The sequence below is a fragment of the Salmo salar genome, chromosome 21 (genome assembly GCF_965601325.2).
Source record: "Salmo salar chromosome 21, fSalSal1, whole genome shotgun sequence".
Lineage (NCBI taxonomy): Eukaryota > Metazoa > Chordata > Actinopteri > Salmoniformes > Salmonidae > Salmo > Salmo salar.
Genome location: NC_138311.1, coordinates 32,225,311 through 32,240,977, shown reverse-complemented (window position 1 = coordinate 32,240,977; position 15,667 = coordinate 32,225,311). Strand labels below are relative to the sequence as shown.

The 15,667-nt window shown below is 45.0% G+C and overlaps 1 protein-coding gene across 2 annotated transcripts; it reads right to left on the bottom strand.

The window, feature by feature from the left end:
* Nucleotides 1–9,967: 9,967 nt before the first annotated feature.
* LOC106582055 (uncharacterized protein C3orf38 homolog) lies at nucleotides 9,968–15,385 on the bottom strand. Of its 2 annotated transcripts, XR_001323235.3 has the most exons (5): nucleotides 14,818–15,385; nucleotides 13,862–14,040; nucleotides 13,649–13,774; nucleotides 12,779–13,486; nucleotides 9,968–10,606 (listed from the first exon to the last, which is right to left on the bottom strand). XR_001323235.3 is itself a non-coding variant. In XM_014164750.3 (4 exons), exons 1-4 carry the CDS (start codon nucleotides 14,945–14,947, stop codon nucleotides 12,830–12,832), a joined length of 1,092 nt encoding a protein of 363 aa, XP_014020225.1. In that variant the 5' UTR covers nucleotides 14,948–15,385; the 3' UTR covers nucleotides 9,968–12,829. The 2 variants fall into 2 exon arrangements, 1 of the variants encoding a protein (XP_014020225.1); XM_014164750.3 differs by having other exon boundaries at nucleotides 9,968–13,486.
* Nucleotides 15,386–15,667: the final 282 nt, after the last annotated feature.

Here is a 15,667-nt window from a genome sequence, read left to right as displayed (position 1 = left end):
CCGGGCTCGAACCAGGGACCCTTGCACACATCAACAACTGACACCCACCGAAGCATCGTTACCCATCGCGCCACAAAAGCCACAGCTCTTGCAACGCAAGGGGAAACCCTACTTCAAGTCTCAGAGCGAGTGACGTCACCGATTGAAACGCTATTAGCCCGCACCACCGCTAACTAACTAGCCATTTCACATCGGTTACACTCACCCCCCCTTTGACCTCCTCCTTTTCCGCAGCAACCAATGATCCGGGTCAACAGCATCAATGTAACAGTGTAGGTTCCGTCCCTCTCTTCACCCCAACCCGGGCTCGAACCAGGGACCCTTGCACACATCAACAACTGACACCCCACGAAGCATCGTTACCCATCGCGCCACAAAAGCCGCGGCTCTTGCAACTCAAGGGGAAACCCTACTTCAAGTCTCAGAGCGAGTGACGTCACCGATTGAAACGCTATTAGCGCGCACCACCGCTAACAAACTAGCCATTTCACATCGGTTACATATATACAGGGGGTACCGGTACTTAGTCAATGTGTCAATGTACGGGGCCACCGGTGTTGAGGTAATTGAGGTAATTATGTACATGCAGGTAGGTTTATTAAAGTGTGGGGGGGGGGGGAACAAAGTCTAATGGCTTGGGGTAGAAGCTGTTTAGAAGCCTCTTGGACCTAGACTTGGCGCTCTGGTAACGCTTGCCATGGGGTAGCAGAGAGAACAGTCTATGACTAGGGTGGCTGGAGTCTTTGACAATTTTTTGGGCCTTCCTCTGACACCGCCTGGTATAGAGGTCCTGGATGGCAGGAAGATTGGCCCCAGTGATGTACTGGGCCGTACGCACTACCATCTGTAGTATCTTGCGGTTGGAGGCCGAGCAGTTGCCATACCAGGCAGTGATGCAACCCGTCAGGATGCAAACTTCAGTTAGTGCTAAATACGGCTGCTAGAATCCTGACTAGAACCCAAAAATGTGATCATATTACTCCAGTGCTAGCCTCCCTACACTGGCTTCCTGTTAAGGCAAGGGCTGATTTCAAGGTTTTACTGCTAACCTACAAAGCATTACATGGGCTTACTCCTACCTATCTTTCCGATTTGGTCCTGCCGTACATACCTACACGTACGCTACGGTCACAAGACGCAGGCCTCCTAATTGTCCCTAGAATTTCTAAGCAAACGGCTGGAGGTAGGGCTTTCTCCTATAGAGCTCCATTTTTATGGAATGGTCTGCCTACCAATGTGAGAGACGCAGACTCAGTCTCAACCTTTAAGTCTTTACTGAAGACTTATCTCTTCAGTAGGTCCTATGATTAAGTATAGTCTGGCCCAGGAGTGTGAAGGTGAACGGAAAGGCTGGAGCAACGAACTGCCCTTGCTGTCTCTGCCTTGCCGGTTCCCCTCTTTCCACTGGGATTCTCTGCCTCTAACCCTTTTACAGGGGCTGAGTCACTGGCTTACTGGTGTTCTTCCATGCCGTCCATGGGAGGGGTGCGTCACTTGAGTGGGTTGAGTCACTGACGTGGTCTTCCTGTCTGGGTTGGCGCCCCCCCTTGGGTTGTGCCATGGCGGAGATCGTTGTGGGCTATACTCGGCCTTGTCTTAGGACGGTAAGTTGGTGGTTGGAGACATCCCTCTAGTGGTGTGGGGGCTGTGCTTTGGCAAAGTGGGTGGGGTTATATCCTGCCTGTTTGGCCCTGTCCGGGGGTATCATCGGATGGGGCCACAGTGTCTTCTGATCCCTCCTGTCTCAGCCTCCAGTATTTATGCTGCAGTAGTTTATGTGTCGGGGGGCTAGGGTCAGTCTGTTACATCTGGAGTATTTCTCTTGTCTTATCCGGTATCCTGTGTGAATTTAAATATGCTCTCTAATTCTCTCTTTCTCTCTTTCTGTCTTTCTCTCGGAGGACCTGAGCCCTAGGACCATGCCTCAGGACTACCTGGTATGATGACTCCTTGCTGTCCCCAGTCCACCTGGCTGTGCTGCTGCTCCAGTTTCAACTGTTCTGCCTGCGGCTATGGAACCCTGACCTGTTCACCGGACGTGCTTGTTGCACCCTCGACAACTACTATAATTATTATTATTTGACCATGCTGGTCATTTATGAACATTTTAACATCTTGACCATGTTCTGTTATAATATCCACCCTGCACAGCCAGAAGAGGACTGGCCACCCCTCATAGCCTGGTTCCTCTCTAGGTTTCTTCCTAGGTTTTTGGCCTTTCTAGGGACTTTTTCCTAGGGAGTTTTTCCTAGCCACCGTGCTTCTTTCACATGCTTTGCTTGCTGTTTGGGGTTTTAGGCTGGGTTTCTGTACAGCACTTTGAGATATCAGCTGATGTACGAAGGGCTATATAAATAAATTTGATTTGATTTGATTTGATGCTCTCAGTGGTGCAGCTGTAAAACCTTTTGAGGATCTGAGGACCCATGCCAAATCTTTCTCCTGAGGGGGAATAGGTTTTGTCGTGCCCTCTTCACGACTGTCTTGGTGTGCTTGGACCATGTTAGATTGTTGGTGATGTGGACGCCGAGGAACTTGAAGCTCTCAACCTGCTCCACTACAGCCCCGTCGATGAGAATGGGGGTGTGCTCGGTCCTCTTTTTCCTGTAGTCCAGGGATCATCTCCTTTGTCTTGATCACGTTGAGGGAGAGGGTGTTGTCCTGGCACCACACGGTCAGGTCTCTGACCTCCTCCCTATAGTCTGTCTCATCGTTGTCGGTGATCAGGCCTACCACTGTTGTATCATCAGCAAACTTAATGATGCTGTTGGAGTTGTGACTGGCCATGCAGTCATGAGTGAACAGGGTTGAGGATCAGCGTGGCGGAGGTGTTGTTACCTACTTTTACCACTTGGGGGCGGGACGTCAGGAAGTCCAGGATCCAGTTGCAGAGGGAGGTGATTAGTCCCAGGGGCCTTAGCTTTGAGGGCACTATGGTGTTGAACGCTGAGCTGTAGTCTATGAATAGCATTCTCACATAGGTGTTCCTTTTGTCTAGGTGGGAAAGGGCAGTGTGGAGTGCAATCGAGATTGCATCATCTGTGGATCTGCTGTTGTGGTATGCAAATTGGAGTGGGTCTAGGGTTTCTGGGATAATGGTGTTGATGTGAGACATGACCATCCTTTCAAAGCATTTCATGGCTACAGACGTGAGTGCTACGAGTCGGTAGTCATTTAGGCAGGTTACGTTAGTGTTCTTGGGCACAGGGACTACGGTGGTCTGCTTGAAACATGTTGGTATTACAGACTCAGACAGGGAGAGGTTGAAAATGTCAGTGAAGACACTTGACAGTTGGTCAGCGCATGCTCAGAATACACGTCCTGGTAATTCGTCTGGCCCAGCGTCCTTGTGAATGTTGACCTGTTTAAAGGTCTTACTCACATCGGCTGCAGAGAGTGTGATCACACAGTCATCCGGAACAGCTGATGCTCTCATGCATGTTTCAGTGTTACTTGCCTCGAAGCGAGCATATAACTTATTTAGCTCGTCTGGTAGGCTCATGTCACTGGGCAGCTCGCGGCTGTGCTTCCCCTCATTGTCTGTAATAGTTTACAAGCCCTGCCACATCCAACAAGCGTCGGAGCCGGTGTAGTACGATTCGATCTTAGTCCTGTATTGATGCTTTGCCTGTTTGATGGTTCGTTGGAGGGCATAGCGGGATTTTTTATAAGCTTCCGGGTTAGAGTCCCGCTCCTTGAAAGCGGCAGCTCTACCCTTTAGCTCAGTGTGAATGTTGCCTGTAATCCATGGCTTCTGGCTGGGGTATGTACGTACAGTCACTGTGGGGACGACGTCCTCGATGCACTTATTGATAAAGCCAGTGACTGATGTGGTGTACTCCTCAATGCCATCAGAAGAATCCTGGAACATATTCCAGTCTGTGCTAGCAAAACAGTCCTGTAGTTTAGCATCTGCTTCATCTGACCACTTTTTTATAGACCGAGTCACTGGTGCTTCCTGCTTGAATTTATGTTTGTAACCAGGAATCAGGAGGATAAAGTTCTGGTCAGATTTGCCAAATGGAGGGTGAGGGAGAGCTTTGTACGCATCTCTGTGTGTGGAGTAAAGGTGATCTCAATTTTTTTCTCCCTCTGGTTGCACATTTAGCATGCTGATAGAAATTCAGCAAAACTGATTTAAGTTTCCCTGCAATGAAGTCACCGGCCACTAGGAGCGCCGCCTCTGGATGAGCATTTTCCTGTTTGCTTGTGGCGGAATACAGCTCATTTCGTGCAGTTTTAGTGTCAACCTTGCTTTGTGGTGGAATGTAGACAGCTACAAAAAATCTGATGAAAACTCTCTAGGTAGATAGTGTGGTCTACAGCTTATCATGAGATACTCTACCTCAGGCGAGCAAAACCTTGAGATTTCCTTAGATATCGTGCACCAGCTGTTGTTTACATAAATGCATAGGCCCCCACCCCGTGTCTTACCAGAGGCTGCTGTTCTATCTTGCCGATAGAGTGTTTAACCCGCCAGCTGTATGTTCTTAATGTCGTCGTTCAGCCATGACTTGGTGAAACATAAAATATTAAAGTTTTAATGTCCCATTGGAAGGATATACGTGCTTTCAGTTCATCCCATTTATTTTCCGGCGATTGAACATTAACTAGCAGAACGGAACGCAAAGGCAGATTAGCCACTCGTCGCCTGATCCTCGCAAGGCACCCTGATCTTTTGCCTTGAAATCTCTGTTTTCTTCACCAGCGAATCACAGGGATCGGGGCCTGGTCGGGTGTCTGCGGTATATCCCTCGCGTCCGACTCATTGGAAAAACTCCTCGTTCAATTTGAGGTGAATAATCCCAGTTCGGATGTCCAGAAGCTCTTTTCGTTCATAAGAGACAGTAGCAGAAACATTATGTACAAAACAAGTTACGAACAATTTGAAAGAAAAAATATATATCATGATTGGTGAGAGCCGATATGACGGCATCCCTACCCTCCGGCTCCATCACTACTTTTACTTACAGAATAATATTAAATGCTCAGAGACCAGGTTGCTGTTCTCCTCTCAGCTTGCGGTGCCAACTGGCTTATACAATGACATACTGACAAATGCTCCATGGAGGCATGCAGCTCCCTCACTGCTTGCTGGGGGGGGAGAGATCTGTTTTGGTAGGGTCCTCTGGGGAAATAGGGTTTCTGGTGGAGGAGATGAGGATGATGAGGATGAATGAGAACATTCCTGGATGTCAGCAGCAGCATGTAGATATCTAGACAGAGGAGAGGAGAGGAGAGGAGAGGAGAGGAGAGGAGAGGAGAGGAGAGGAGAGGAGAGGAGAGGAGAGGAGAGGAGAGGAGAAACGTAGACTATTAGACTACTGAGATGCACTGCTGGGTTCTGAGTGAACAGGGCAGCTATTGATTTCCTCTCCTTTCTCTAACTGGTGTTACCAGGCCCTGTGGGCAGCAGTCTGGCCTCCAACACCATCGCACAGCAGAAGACTAGGGGGAACACAACTCATAACTCACAAACCAGCCATGGGGCCAGCTATCAATCAATATGCTCTTCTACAAGATCACATATCCTCCCTTCTAACTGCCTACATCCCCCAGCATCCCCCAGAAGGCCCTCTGTCTTTTACTACCCACAGAGCTGAGACAATCTGAGCTCTTTATCTGGTCTTTTAGAAAGGTACTGGAGAGTGACAGATACAGTATGAAAACCCTTGAAAGGATAATCAAGTATAATAGAGGTGGTTCAGTGGTGAGGAACCTTGCCTGAGACTTGAAGAGATACGTTGTACCCCAACAGTCTTGAGGTAAGCAGGAAATGTCCCAGATGTCTAAGATGTCCCAGATGTCACACATCCACTCACTGTGACATTCATCCGGTTTGTTGAGTCACTATAGGTGAAATGCCGAAACAACCCTTGAAAAAAAAGATTTAAAAAAATAGCACTCTTCTCTTGGGAAATCGAGAACGGAACATTTGAATTTTTCCATCCAAGCTCTGTTCTTTAATTGGCTTACAGTGTGTGGGTTGTGTTGTGTGAGGAAGTCAGTCAGGCTGCAAGGGATTTGAGCAGAAAGCACTGACCCCTGAGGTGTTGCCCCCTGGAGGCCTGTTAGGGTACAGCCGCAACATGAATCACTCCTGCAGACTCGTTTTCACAGAAAGCCCCAGGCTGTGAGGTGACGGAGTGAGAGGAGCAGCAGCTGGGTGGGAGGTGAGACTTTCCCTGCTCCTCTGGTAGGCGAAATACAGGGAATGAGTTTCCGCTGGTAGGTTCAGTAGAACAGGGCCAGAGTGGTAGTTGAACAGTCCAGCAGTTGATGATACAGTTGTAGAAGTAGCAAGGCAGCTGTAGCAGAGTGGTAGCTACCCCCACACACTCTCACAGGAACTTGCATCCTACTTATACATCATAACTTTTAGCTGAATTATTTGTTAAAACTTCCATTTTTCCATTTGTCCTAATCTCTCCTCCACTCAGCAGGAGAGAGAGGAGAGCTGGAGGAAGAGGGAGCGAAAGAGAGAAAGCTACAACATTTGTCATGGCTTTACATTCAAATCAAGTCAAAGAGTATTGGTCGTGTACACAGTTTAGCAAATGTAGCTCCTAACAATGCAATAAAATGTCAAACAGTACAAAATAATACAACATTTAAAAAAATCAAGAAGAATCCAATTAACAACCAAATAGCAGAGTAAGAGTAATCCAAATGCAATCTATACATATACAGTATACACCGGATGATTTACACGAGATATACAAAGAATGATATGTACAACAGGAGACATAAACTCAGCAAAAAAAGAAACGTCCTCTCACTGTCAACAGCGTTGATTTTCAGCAAACTTAACATGTGTAAATATTTGTATGAACATAACAAGATTCAACAACTGAGACATAAACTGAACAAGTTCCACAGACATGTGACTAACAGAAATTGAATAATATGTCCTTGAACAAAGGGGGGGTCAAAAAGTAACAGTCAGTATCTGGTGTGGTCACCAGCTGCATTAAGTACTGCAGTGCATCTCCTCCTCATGGACTGCACCAGATTTGTCAGTTCTTGTTGTGAAATGTTACCCCACTCTTCCACCAAGGCACCTGCAAGTTCCCAGACATTTCTGGGGGGAATGGCCCTAGCCCTCACCCTCCGATCCAACAGGTCCCAGACGTGCTCAATGGGATTGAGATCCGAGCTCTTCGCTGGCCATGGCAGAACACTGACATTCCTGTCTTGCAGTAAATCACACACAGAATGAGCAGTATGGCTGGTGGCATTGTCATGCTGAAGGGTCATGTCAGGATGAGCCTGCAGGAAGGGTACCACATGAGGGAGGAGGATGTCTTCCCTGTAACACACAGCGTTGAGATTGCCTGCAATGACAACAAGCTCAGTCCGATGATGCTGTGACACATTGGCCCAGACCATGACAGACCCTCCACCTCCAAATCGATCCCGCTCCAGAGTACAGGCCTCGGTGTAATGCTCATTCCTTCGACGATAAACGCAAATCCGACCATCACAGCTGGTGAGACAAAACTGCGACTCGTCAGTCCGGCCAGTCCTGTCTGGTCCAGCGATGGTGGGTTTGTGCCCATAGGTGACGTTGTTGCTGATGATGTCTGGTGAGGACCTGCCTTACAACAGGCCTGCAAGCCCTCGGTCCAGTCTCTCTCAGCCTGTTGCAGACAATCTGAGCACTGATGGAGGGATTATGCATTCCTGGTGTAACTCAGGCAGTTGTTGTTGCCATCCTGTACCTGTCCTGCAGGTGTGATATTCGGATGTACCGATCTTGTGCAGGTGTTGTTACACGTGGTTTGCCACTGCGAGGATGATCAGCTGTCCGTTCTGTCTCCCTGTAGTGCTGTTTTAGGCGTCTCACAGTACGAACATTGCAATTTATTACCCTGGCCACATCTGCAGTCCTCATGCCTCCTTGCAGCATGCATAAGGCACTTTCATGCAGATGGGCATCTTTCTTTTGGTGTTTTTCAGAGTCAGTAGAAAGGCCTCTTTAGTGTCCTAAGTTTTCATAACTGTGACCTTAATTGCCTACCGTCTGTAAGCTGTTAGTGTCTTAACGACCGTTCCACAGGTGCATGCACATTAATTGTTTATGGTTCATTGAACAAGCATTGGAAACAGTGTTTAAACCCTTTACAATGAAGATCTGTGAAGTTATTTGGATTTTTACGAATTATCTTTGAAAGACAGGGTCCAGCTTTTTTTTTGCTGAGTTTATAAGAGTGAGCTATGTCAAAAATCCAGTATACCTATAAATAAGTGGTGTAACTAAAATACAATGTACAGTAGCAAAAATATTAGACAGCTGTCAAGAATACAGTATTCAAATATGCAGTACAAAGCCCATTGGAAAACTGACAGAATTGCAGGAAATGAGCTTCCGGACCAGAGTCCGGAATATAAATATATGTGTGTGTGAATGGTGTCTATAGAGAGTACACTCTTCAAAAAGAATTCCAAAAGGGTTCTTCGGGTGTCCCCATAGGATAACCCTTTTTGTTTCCAGGTAAAATCCTTTTTGGTTACAGGTAGAACTATTTTGGGTTCCATGTAGAAGCCTCTGTGGAAAGGGTTCTACATGGAACTCAAAGGGGTTCTACCTGGAACTAAGAAGGGTTCTTCAAAGGGTTCACCTATGAGGACAGATGAAGAACCCTTTTAGGTTCTAGATAGCACCTTTTTTTCTAAGAAAGTATTGACAGTATGTGAGTAGAAAAGGTGTGTACAGCAGTAGTTATATAGGATATTGAATACTTCTCAAGGTAATATAGATTTAGCATGGGTCCAGATCTGAGCCACCTCCTGGGTATCTCGAGGCTGGGCTATGGGCATAGGGACATAAGGTCATAGGGTCAGTACCCATCTTCACCCTTCACGCTGGCAGTCTACTTTCAGACAGAGAGAGGCGGGGAGCGAACATTGCTGCTATTAATAACAATTAATAGCATCCAAATGTCCAGGCACTGATGTCATAGTGTGTGTGTGTGTTTGTGTGTGTGTGTGTCTAAATCGGCGGCTGGGTTCCCTGGGAATTGAAATTAATGAGTGTAATCAGAAGCAAACAGCGAGCGAGGCAAGGGCAATTAATACAAACCGGCGAGCAGTGGGCTGAGGGCTGGAGGGAGAGGCTGGAGAGGCTGAGAGAGATGGGGATTAAGATGCAGCGTGGGCAGGCAGCTCTCAGCTGCAGATGTCCTGGAGGACGGGTGCTGGGAGGCTGGCATCAACACACATCCGCCAACCGGCCACTCTGTTCAGGATGGCCAGCAGGCCCAACGCAAGCTGACAACCTCCTGGCAACGCTCTGATAACGTGATCATCTCTATTTAGAGCCAAGCTGAGAGAACCGTAAGGGCCCTGCGCTACGTGGTGAAGGCCTGGCTATCAGAGAGGAACACTGCAGTATGGAGGAAATGGTGGGATGGGGCTGTATGTTCTATAGGGCTGTGTGTTGAAAAATAAAGTTGTACACTAATACTCCCTGATATGTATTGTGGATTAACCAATTTTGAGCTGGCATTCAAGCAGTAGAAAATCTGAGTTACTGGTTCAACGTACCAGCCCCACCCACCCCAATTCAACCACTGTATAGGATGATGGAGAGCAGTGATTGTTTCCTGGTTTATTTTAAGCTCTTCTGATTGAAACCTCCATGTTAGCTTAATCTATTTAGGTACATTTCTCCCTGTATTTTCCCCTTTTATAAATACACAGTTATTTTCCTGTAAAAAGTGTTCTAGATGTTGTTTGGGTTAATTGATGCTAAACTAAACCGTCACAGCAACGGGATCCTCTCACTATTCGCCTGTTTGTTTCCTGGGATCCTGTGCATTGCCCTGTGGTCTAACGTTTCCAGTGTTTATGCGAGCTAATCATGTGAGTGTAAAACTACACCGGGCCGCAGCACAGAGCACTGTTAGAAACTCTGATATCTGCCTATCTAGTCCACATCAATTTACCCTGAAACAGAAAAAGTATGTCAGCTGTAAATAGATGCATTTATTTAGCTAACATAAAGGGAAGAAAGGAAGAGAGGTGACATCATATGTCAATCTATAGAGGCCTTGCCCAGAATTTAGTTGACCATCACCCTAACCCCCATTTTTCCTATACAAGTTTGTTATATTTTTTATACTATTCTTCTCAACAATAGTTTGTCAAAGCTTGTATATGTTGGAAATGCTCTGAATGAGTAGCACTTCGAAGACGGCAATCACATTGAAAAAAACTTTGAATTTACCTCTTAATGTGATTTGTTACTCAACGTTGAGAAATATTGCCGATTGATTGATTATAGTTCTACAACATAAATCCACTTCACTGGCACTTCAATAACTAGTCAAATATGTGTTTTCATACCTTTGAAAGGCAATAGTTTACAACCCTATTAATTTAATGGCAGACAATTCACGGTAAACTCTCAAATTGACTGTTTTGTTCACGATCTAGGCTACAAGACACTGCCAGCTTACATAAAGTAGCCCAGGCTGTGCTTAGGAATTGATTACTTTCCCCACGTAATCGCTTTAAAAGCATTCGACTTGGCTGAGGATCAAAATATAAATTCTCATTGATGTAGCATGCCTGCCCCCTTGTGGAATGTTGGGACTTTGTCAATCTGAAAGTCAGAAAGGGGAACAAAGATCGGTTTCATTCTTTCAGGATGACATTACATAATTTCAAATATTAGGACACAATTATCCGGTATATAATGTCATACTATTTCATATATTACACCAGCATGAAACAGCAACCCACGTTAAAAACAGACAGGATACGTTTTACTATATCTAAAGAATTAACTTCCGTTTCACCAGTAAACCATCAGTTTGGCAGAAAGTGTATGAGAAAGGATGATGGTTCCACCATACAGTCTCTCACCATTTACTTGTTTTGATTCAACCTTTATTTCGACAAGAAGTCATGTTGAGAACAAGGTCTATTTTACAGATGAGCCCTGCATACACATCAACACACACTATACACATCAATAATAGACATCCATAAACACGTCAATACACGAAAAGTAAAACACAATCATCAGTTAAAAGGTCCTCAAACCCACTCTCAAATTCATAGAGAGCTATGGATGCAAAGACAGACCACCCATGACATCAAAATTATAGTCCTTAACCATGTTGAGGCTATACAGTATTTGTTGACGTTTATAAACATTGCTTATATTTTGGGTTCTGGTGGGGTAGGGGGATACCTAGTCAGTTGTCCAACTGAATGTATTCAACTGAAATGTGTCTTCTGCATTTAACTCAACCCCTCTGAATCAATGCGGGGGGCTGCCTTAATCAACATCCACGGTACCTGGGAAACAGTGGGTTAACTGCCTCGCTCAGGGGTAGGAGGACAGATTCTTACCTTGTCAGCTCGGGGATTCAATACAGCAACCTTCCGGTTACTGGCCCAACACTAACCACTAGGCTGCCTGCGTTATATTCTTCAAGAAGGGATATGATTCATTTCTAAGTCAAAAATGGATACAGAAACTAAGGATTCCAGCTTTAATGACCAAGAAAAAAAACGAAGCTTGACTACTGACCCTGGCTGATGTGCTCTCGAAAAATATCCATATTTTTGTTAGTGACAGTAAAGTGAGGATATGTCATGCATTGTCATTATCCCCAACAGCTGTCTGCAACCATAACGCTCCTTGTAATTCAATCATGCCATCTACAAAGAGCTCATTTAAAATCAGAAATGGGTGCTGAAACTTTCCGTAGCAACTGCTAGCAGCACAAATTATGACGTCATGTTAGTATGGTAATGAGAAAACCTTTCAAAACATTGAAATGTGGATAACTCATTCAAAAGATATGGAATTTTTATCAATGGACACTTTTTTTATGCCAACATGAAAAGGCTAAAAGTAATATATGAAAACAAATCACTTTTTTTAAGACTAATAATTGATACTGGTATGTTGAGAATATTGGGCAGTAGAGAGAACTTTAATACCTGTCTCAGCTAAAGTGTGGTGGGAAATACTAAGTAGGGTCTTTACTAACCAATTATGTGTCGTTTTTGAGAGGTATCTTTTAAGCTCTTGCGTCAGAGCCATTCCATGGGCCAAACCGCTTATTAAACGGAGGGAAGCCAAGTGCCATAAAGGCAGGCAACTTGTTATTATTCTTTCTGTGAGATGAACAGCCAGAGAACAATGGCCGTGGTGGTTTCCTCTGCCACAACTATGGCCCAGTAAAGCGCAGAGCCCCGACCGACAGAGACATTAACTAGCTCAGTTCCTTTGCAGGGAATGCCAAGAATAACCCACATGTAACATTTCCAACCAAAATCACAGTCACTGCTGCATTCTCTACCCTACCACACAGAGCCAGGCCTATGGGCTACACTCTCACACAGAGTGAGAGAGGACAGCGCGACGGAGAGAGAGATTGAGGGTGAAAGAACACAAATGAAAAAGGGAGTGGTGGCCTAGTTTTCACAGCCTTTGGACTTTGTTGATATAATGTAAAATGTGTATCTATGCAGGACTCCCTTGAAAAAATAGATTTTGGTCTCAATGACTTCATTCCTAAATAAAGGCAACAAATAATTAGAATAAATAGATCAGAAGTTACTGAGGTCAATTACAGTATCATGATTGATTAGCTGGGGGGAAAATGTACGAAACTAGAAAACAGTTAAATAGTCATTTTCTGACAATGAGTAAACCTAGAAGTAGGCAACTTATGAAGCATTACATGATAATAAATGTACTGTACCATTTTATAAAGCTAAATGAAACTTAAAATGTCTCCATAGTTAGCATCCAGACCTGCGGACCCTCGGTTGAAGACCCCTGCTGACGATCACACCAGGTCCCCCATCATCTACAGAGGAGCTGCAGGTCATTGGAATCCCATGTTAATATTGGAGACAGCAGGTTCTCTCCCACCCTGAGAGCCTCCTGGCCCTTCACCTTCAAGACCATGAACTTGATCTTCCATTTGTTCTGGTCCAGTGGGGAGCGTAACAAGCCAAACGCCTGCTCATAAATGCCGATACATTCTCTGTCTCTGTGGATGGTCCCTGCCACAGCAACCAGCGCCAGGCCGTGGGGGGAGGACAGGGCCTTCAGGCCACTAGGCTCCAGGTTGGGGCTCAACAATAGCCTCTCGTCCCTCACCAGGGCCAGGAGACGCAGGCTGGTCATTGCTGCTCCTTCGTATTCCTCTGTATACTGCTCTCCGGCGCTGGAGAGAAGACGTAGCCTCACATCCGCCCAGAAGTGTTGTGGTCCCCACTCCTGAGGAGGCTGGCCCAGGGAGGGGTTCAGACTGTTGAGAAGCTTGAAGAACCACTGACAAAACTGTCTGGCCAAGGCCAGGTGGTCAAAGCCACCACTGTATGTCGCCTCAGAGGAAACAGAGACGCTCTCACTTGTTCTCAGACCAATTGGTCTCAAACTGGTCTCAATTTGTCTCAGAATAGTCACAGCTGGTCCTGGATTGGTCTCAGCTGCTGGGCTTTGAAGGTCCAACATCTACAGACAAGAACATATCTCTTTAAAAAATGGAATAAATGTTCTGGCCAAAGCTTCGCATTTCTAAGAACTGAGGTGAAATTTCTTTGTTCGCTACAATACAAAATACTTTTTACACTGCATTACTTCATGCCACAGGATTAGGATTGATATTATTATTACCTGGGATGTGTAGTGCGGCTTAGAGTAGACAGGCTGAGGGGGGACATGTGCTGTTGGAAACCTCATTCCTATCTGAGAATCTGCTGCTCTTGTTAAAGCACTGAAGCAGACATCTTGTGGACGCACCTGAAGATAATTGAGACAATAGAAAGTGGTTTATTTACCTTACCTCTTAGTTCCCCAAGTGAATAAATGTATCTGCTCTAAAAATACCTTCTTAATAGTCCAGATCTCAAGGGCCTTCTTCACTAGCTGGTCTTTGTTGCTGCTTTTGGGTATCACAACCCCCTCGTCCTCCGTCAGGTATCTGAATATGAAGTCACGTTGAACTTTCCTGCGTTTCAGGAATGCCTCTGCATTCTCTGTGTTTGAAAGGATGGTATTCATTGATTCTGTAACATAAGAATATGACCCAAAGGACTCTAATGAGATATCACATATCTGAGCAGCACAATTACAGATAAAGCTTTTCACACCACCACTGGATATTCATTGGTATATTATGGAAATACTTTTTTACAACACGGCACATTCTGAACACACTCATGGTTTCAAAGTCATCAAACATGATTTATCTGGTGATGTGAGTATAGGGTATGCCTCAAGGTAGGGAACAATAACTGTCTGGCAATCTTGGCAATGGCACGTATGTGAATTCTGTTGTTGATGTCTGCAAACAGTCACCCTGCTATGAAGATATTGCTGAGTCTACCTTCAATACATGGAGCTAAGAAAGTACATTTTATCCACATGTTCTAAAACCAATTGCAGGCTAAATTAATGAATTGTATAACAATGTATTCACATGTTTTAATACAGATGTGTTTTTAAAGCTAGAATCGTTAAACGAAACAAATACAAATCTGACACCCCGGAGAAATGTAACCACTCACAAATTCAGATCTATGGATGCAAGTACTGACCATCCATGATATCAAATGATAGTTTTAGGCTATACAGTTTCTGTTGACATTTACATCGTTTACAAACATCAGAGTAAAACACACTTGTACTTTGGTTTCTGATTAACTACGCTCATGGGGCATTTAAGTTATATTCTTCATGAATCAATGGGTATATAGAATTAATGTATAAGTCCAAATATGGATGTAGTAACTAAGGATTCTAGCTTCAATGAAGGATGAAAAAACTTGGACTCCCGACCCTACCTGATGTACTCTCGAAAATATCCTTCTTTTTGTTAGTGACAGTAAATCGAAGTGAGGATATGTCATCATTTGTCATCATCGCCAACAGCTTTCGGCAACCATAACGCTCCTTGTAATTGAATATTGACATCTTCAGAACTAAAGAGCTAATTTAAAATCAAAAATGGGTGCTGAAACTTTTTGTAGCAACGTCCTGTCAGATCATGCCAGCATTATATGCCGATCTAACCAATTCCGTTTCAGCAGAGCATATATAAGAACTTTCGGTTTCATTTCCCGAAAATAAGAAAGCTTGGTAACCTCTATAAAAAACGCAAAATGTTTGGTTGATTAACCAATGTATTGGTGGTGTACTACTACACAATTATTGTACAAAACGTTGAAAAGTAATGCAACTTCGGTGGAATATAACCCTAAATAAAGGGTATGAGAAAGAAAGAGAACGTATAGAACTAGCTAATTAAATCACATATCCTGTGGTGACCCGTCATTCAGGGATGTTTATTCAGGGAAGTTGTTTTCAAAAAATGTTGTTGGAAACGAAACCTCTCGAGCCAACCGAGGTAACGAAACCTCTCGAGCCAGCCAGGGCGTGAAAGCCCAACCGGCTGGCTGAGGTACCCCCGGTCCCATCGATGGCGACCCAGAGCTGCTGCCACCATTCCAACCGGAACACCAGTACTCCCCGATGCTTCGTATGTTGGCTGCTGCATTCTGTCACATGTGTTGACGCTGGAGAGACGAAGCAGGTATGGGGAGTAAAACATTTAATTATAACGGACAGAGACGAGACAGGAACAGCATCAATAAACTAAAGACAAAAACAATCAATGCAGCAGCGGGGAACAGA

Coding starts and splice junctions, on each gene's coding strand:
- LOC106582055 (XM_014164750.3), bottom strand. CDS start 14,947: ATGTCAATATTCAATTACAAGGAGCGTTATGGTTGCCGAAAGCTGTTG. Junction 14,041..14,817: donor TATTTTCGAGAGTACATCAG/GTAGGGTCGGGA, acceptor CTTATGTTACAG/AATCAATGAATACCATCCTT. Junction 13,775..13,861: donor AGATCTGGACTATTAAGAAG/GTATTTTTAGAG, acceptor AATTATCTTCAG/GTGCGTCCACAAGATGTCTG.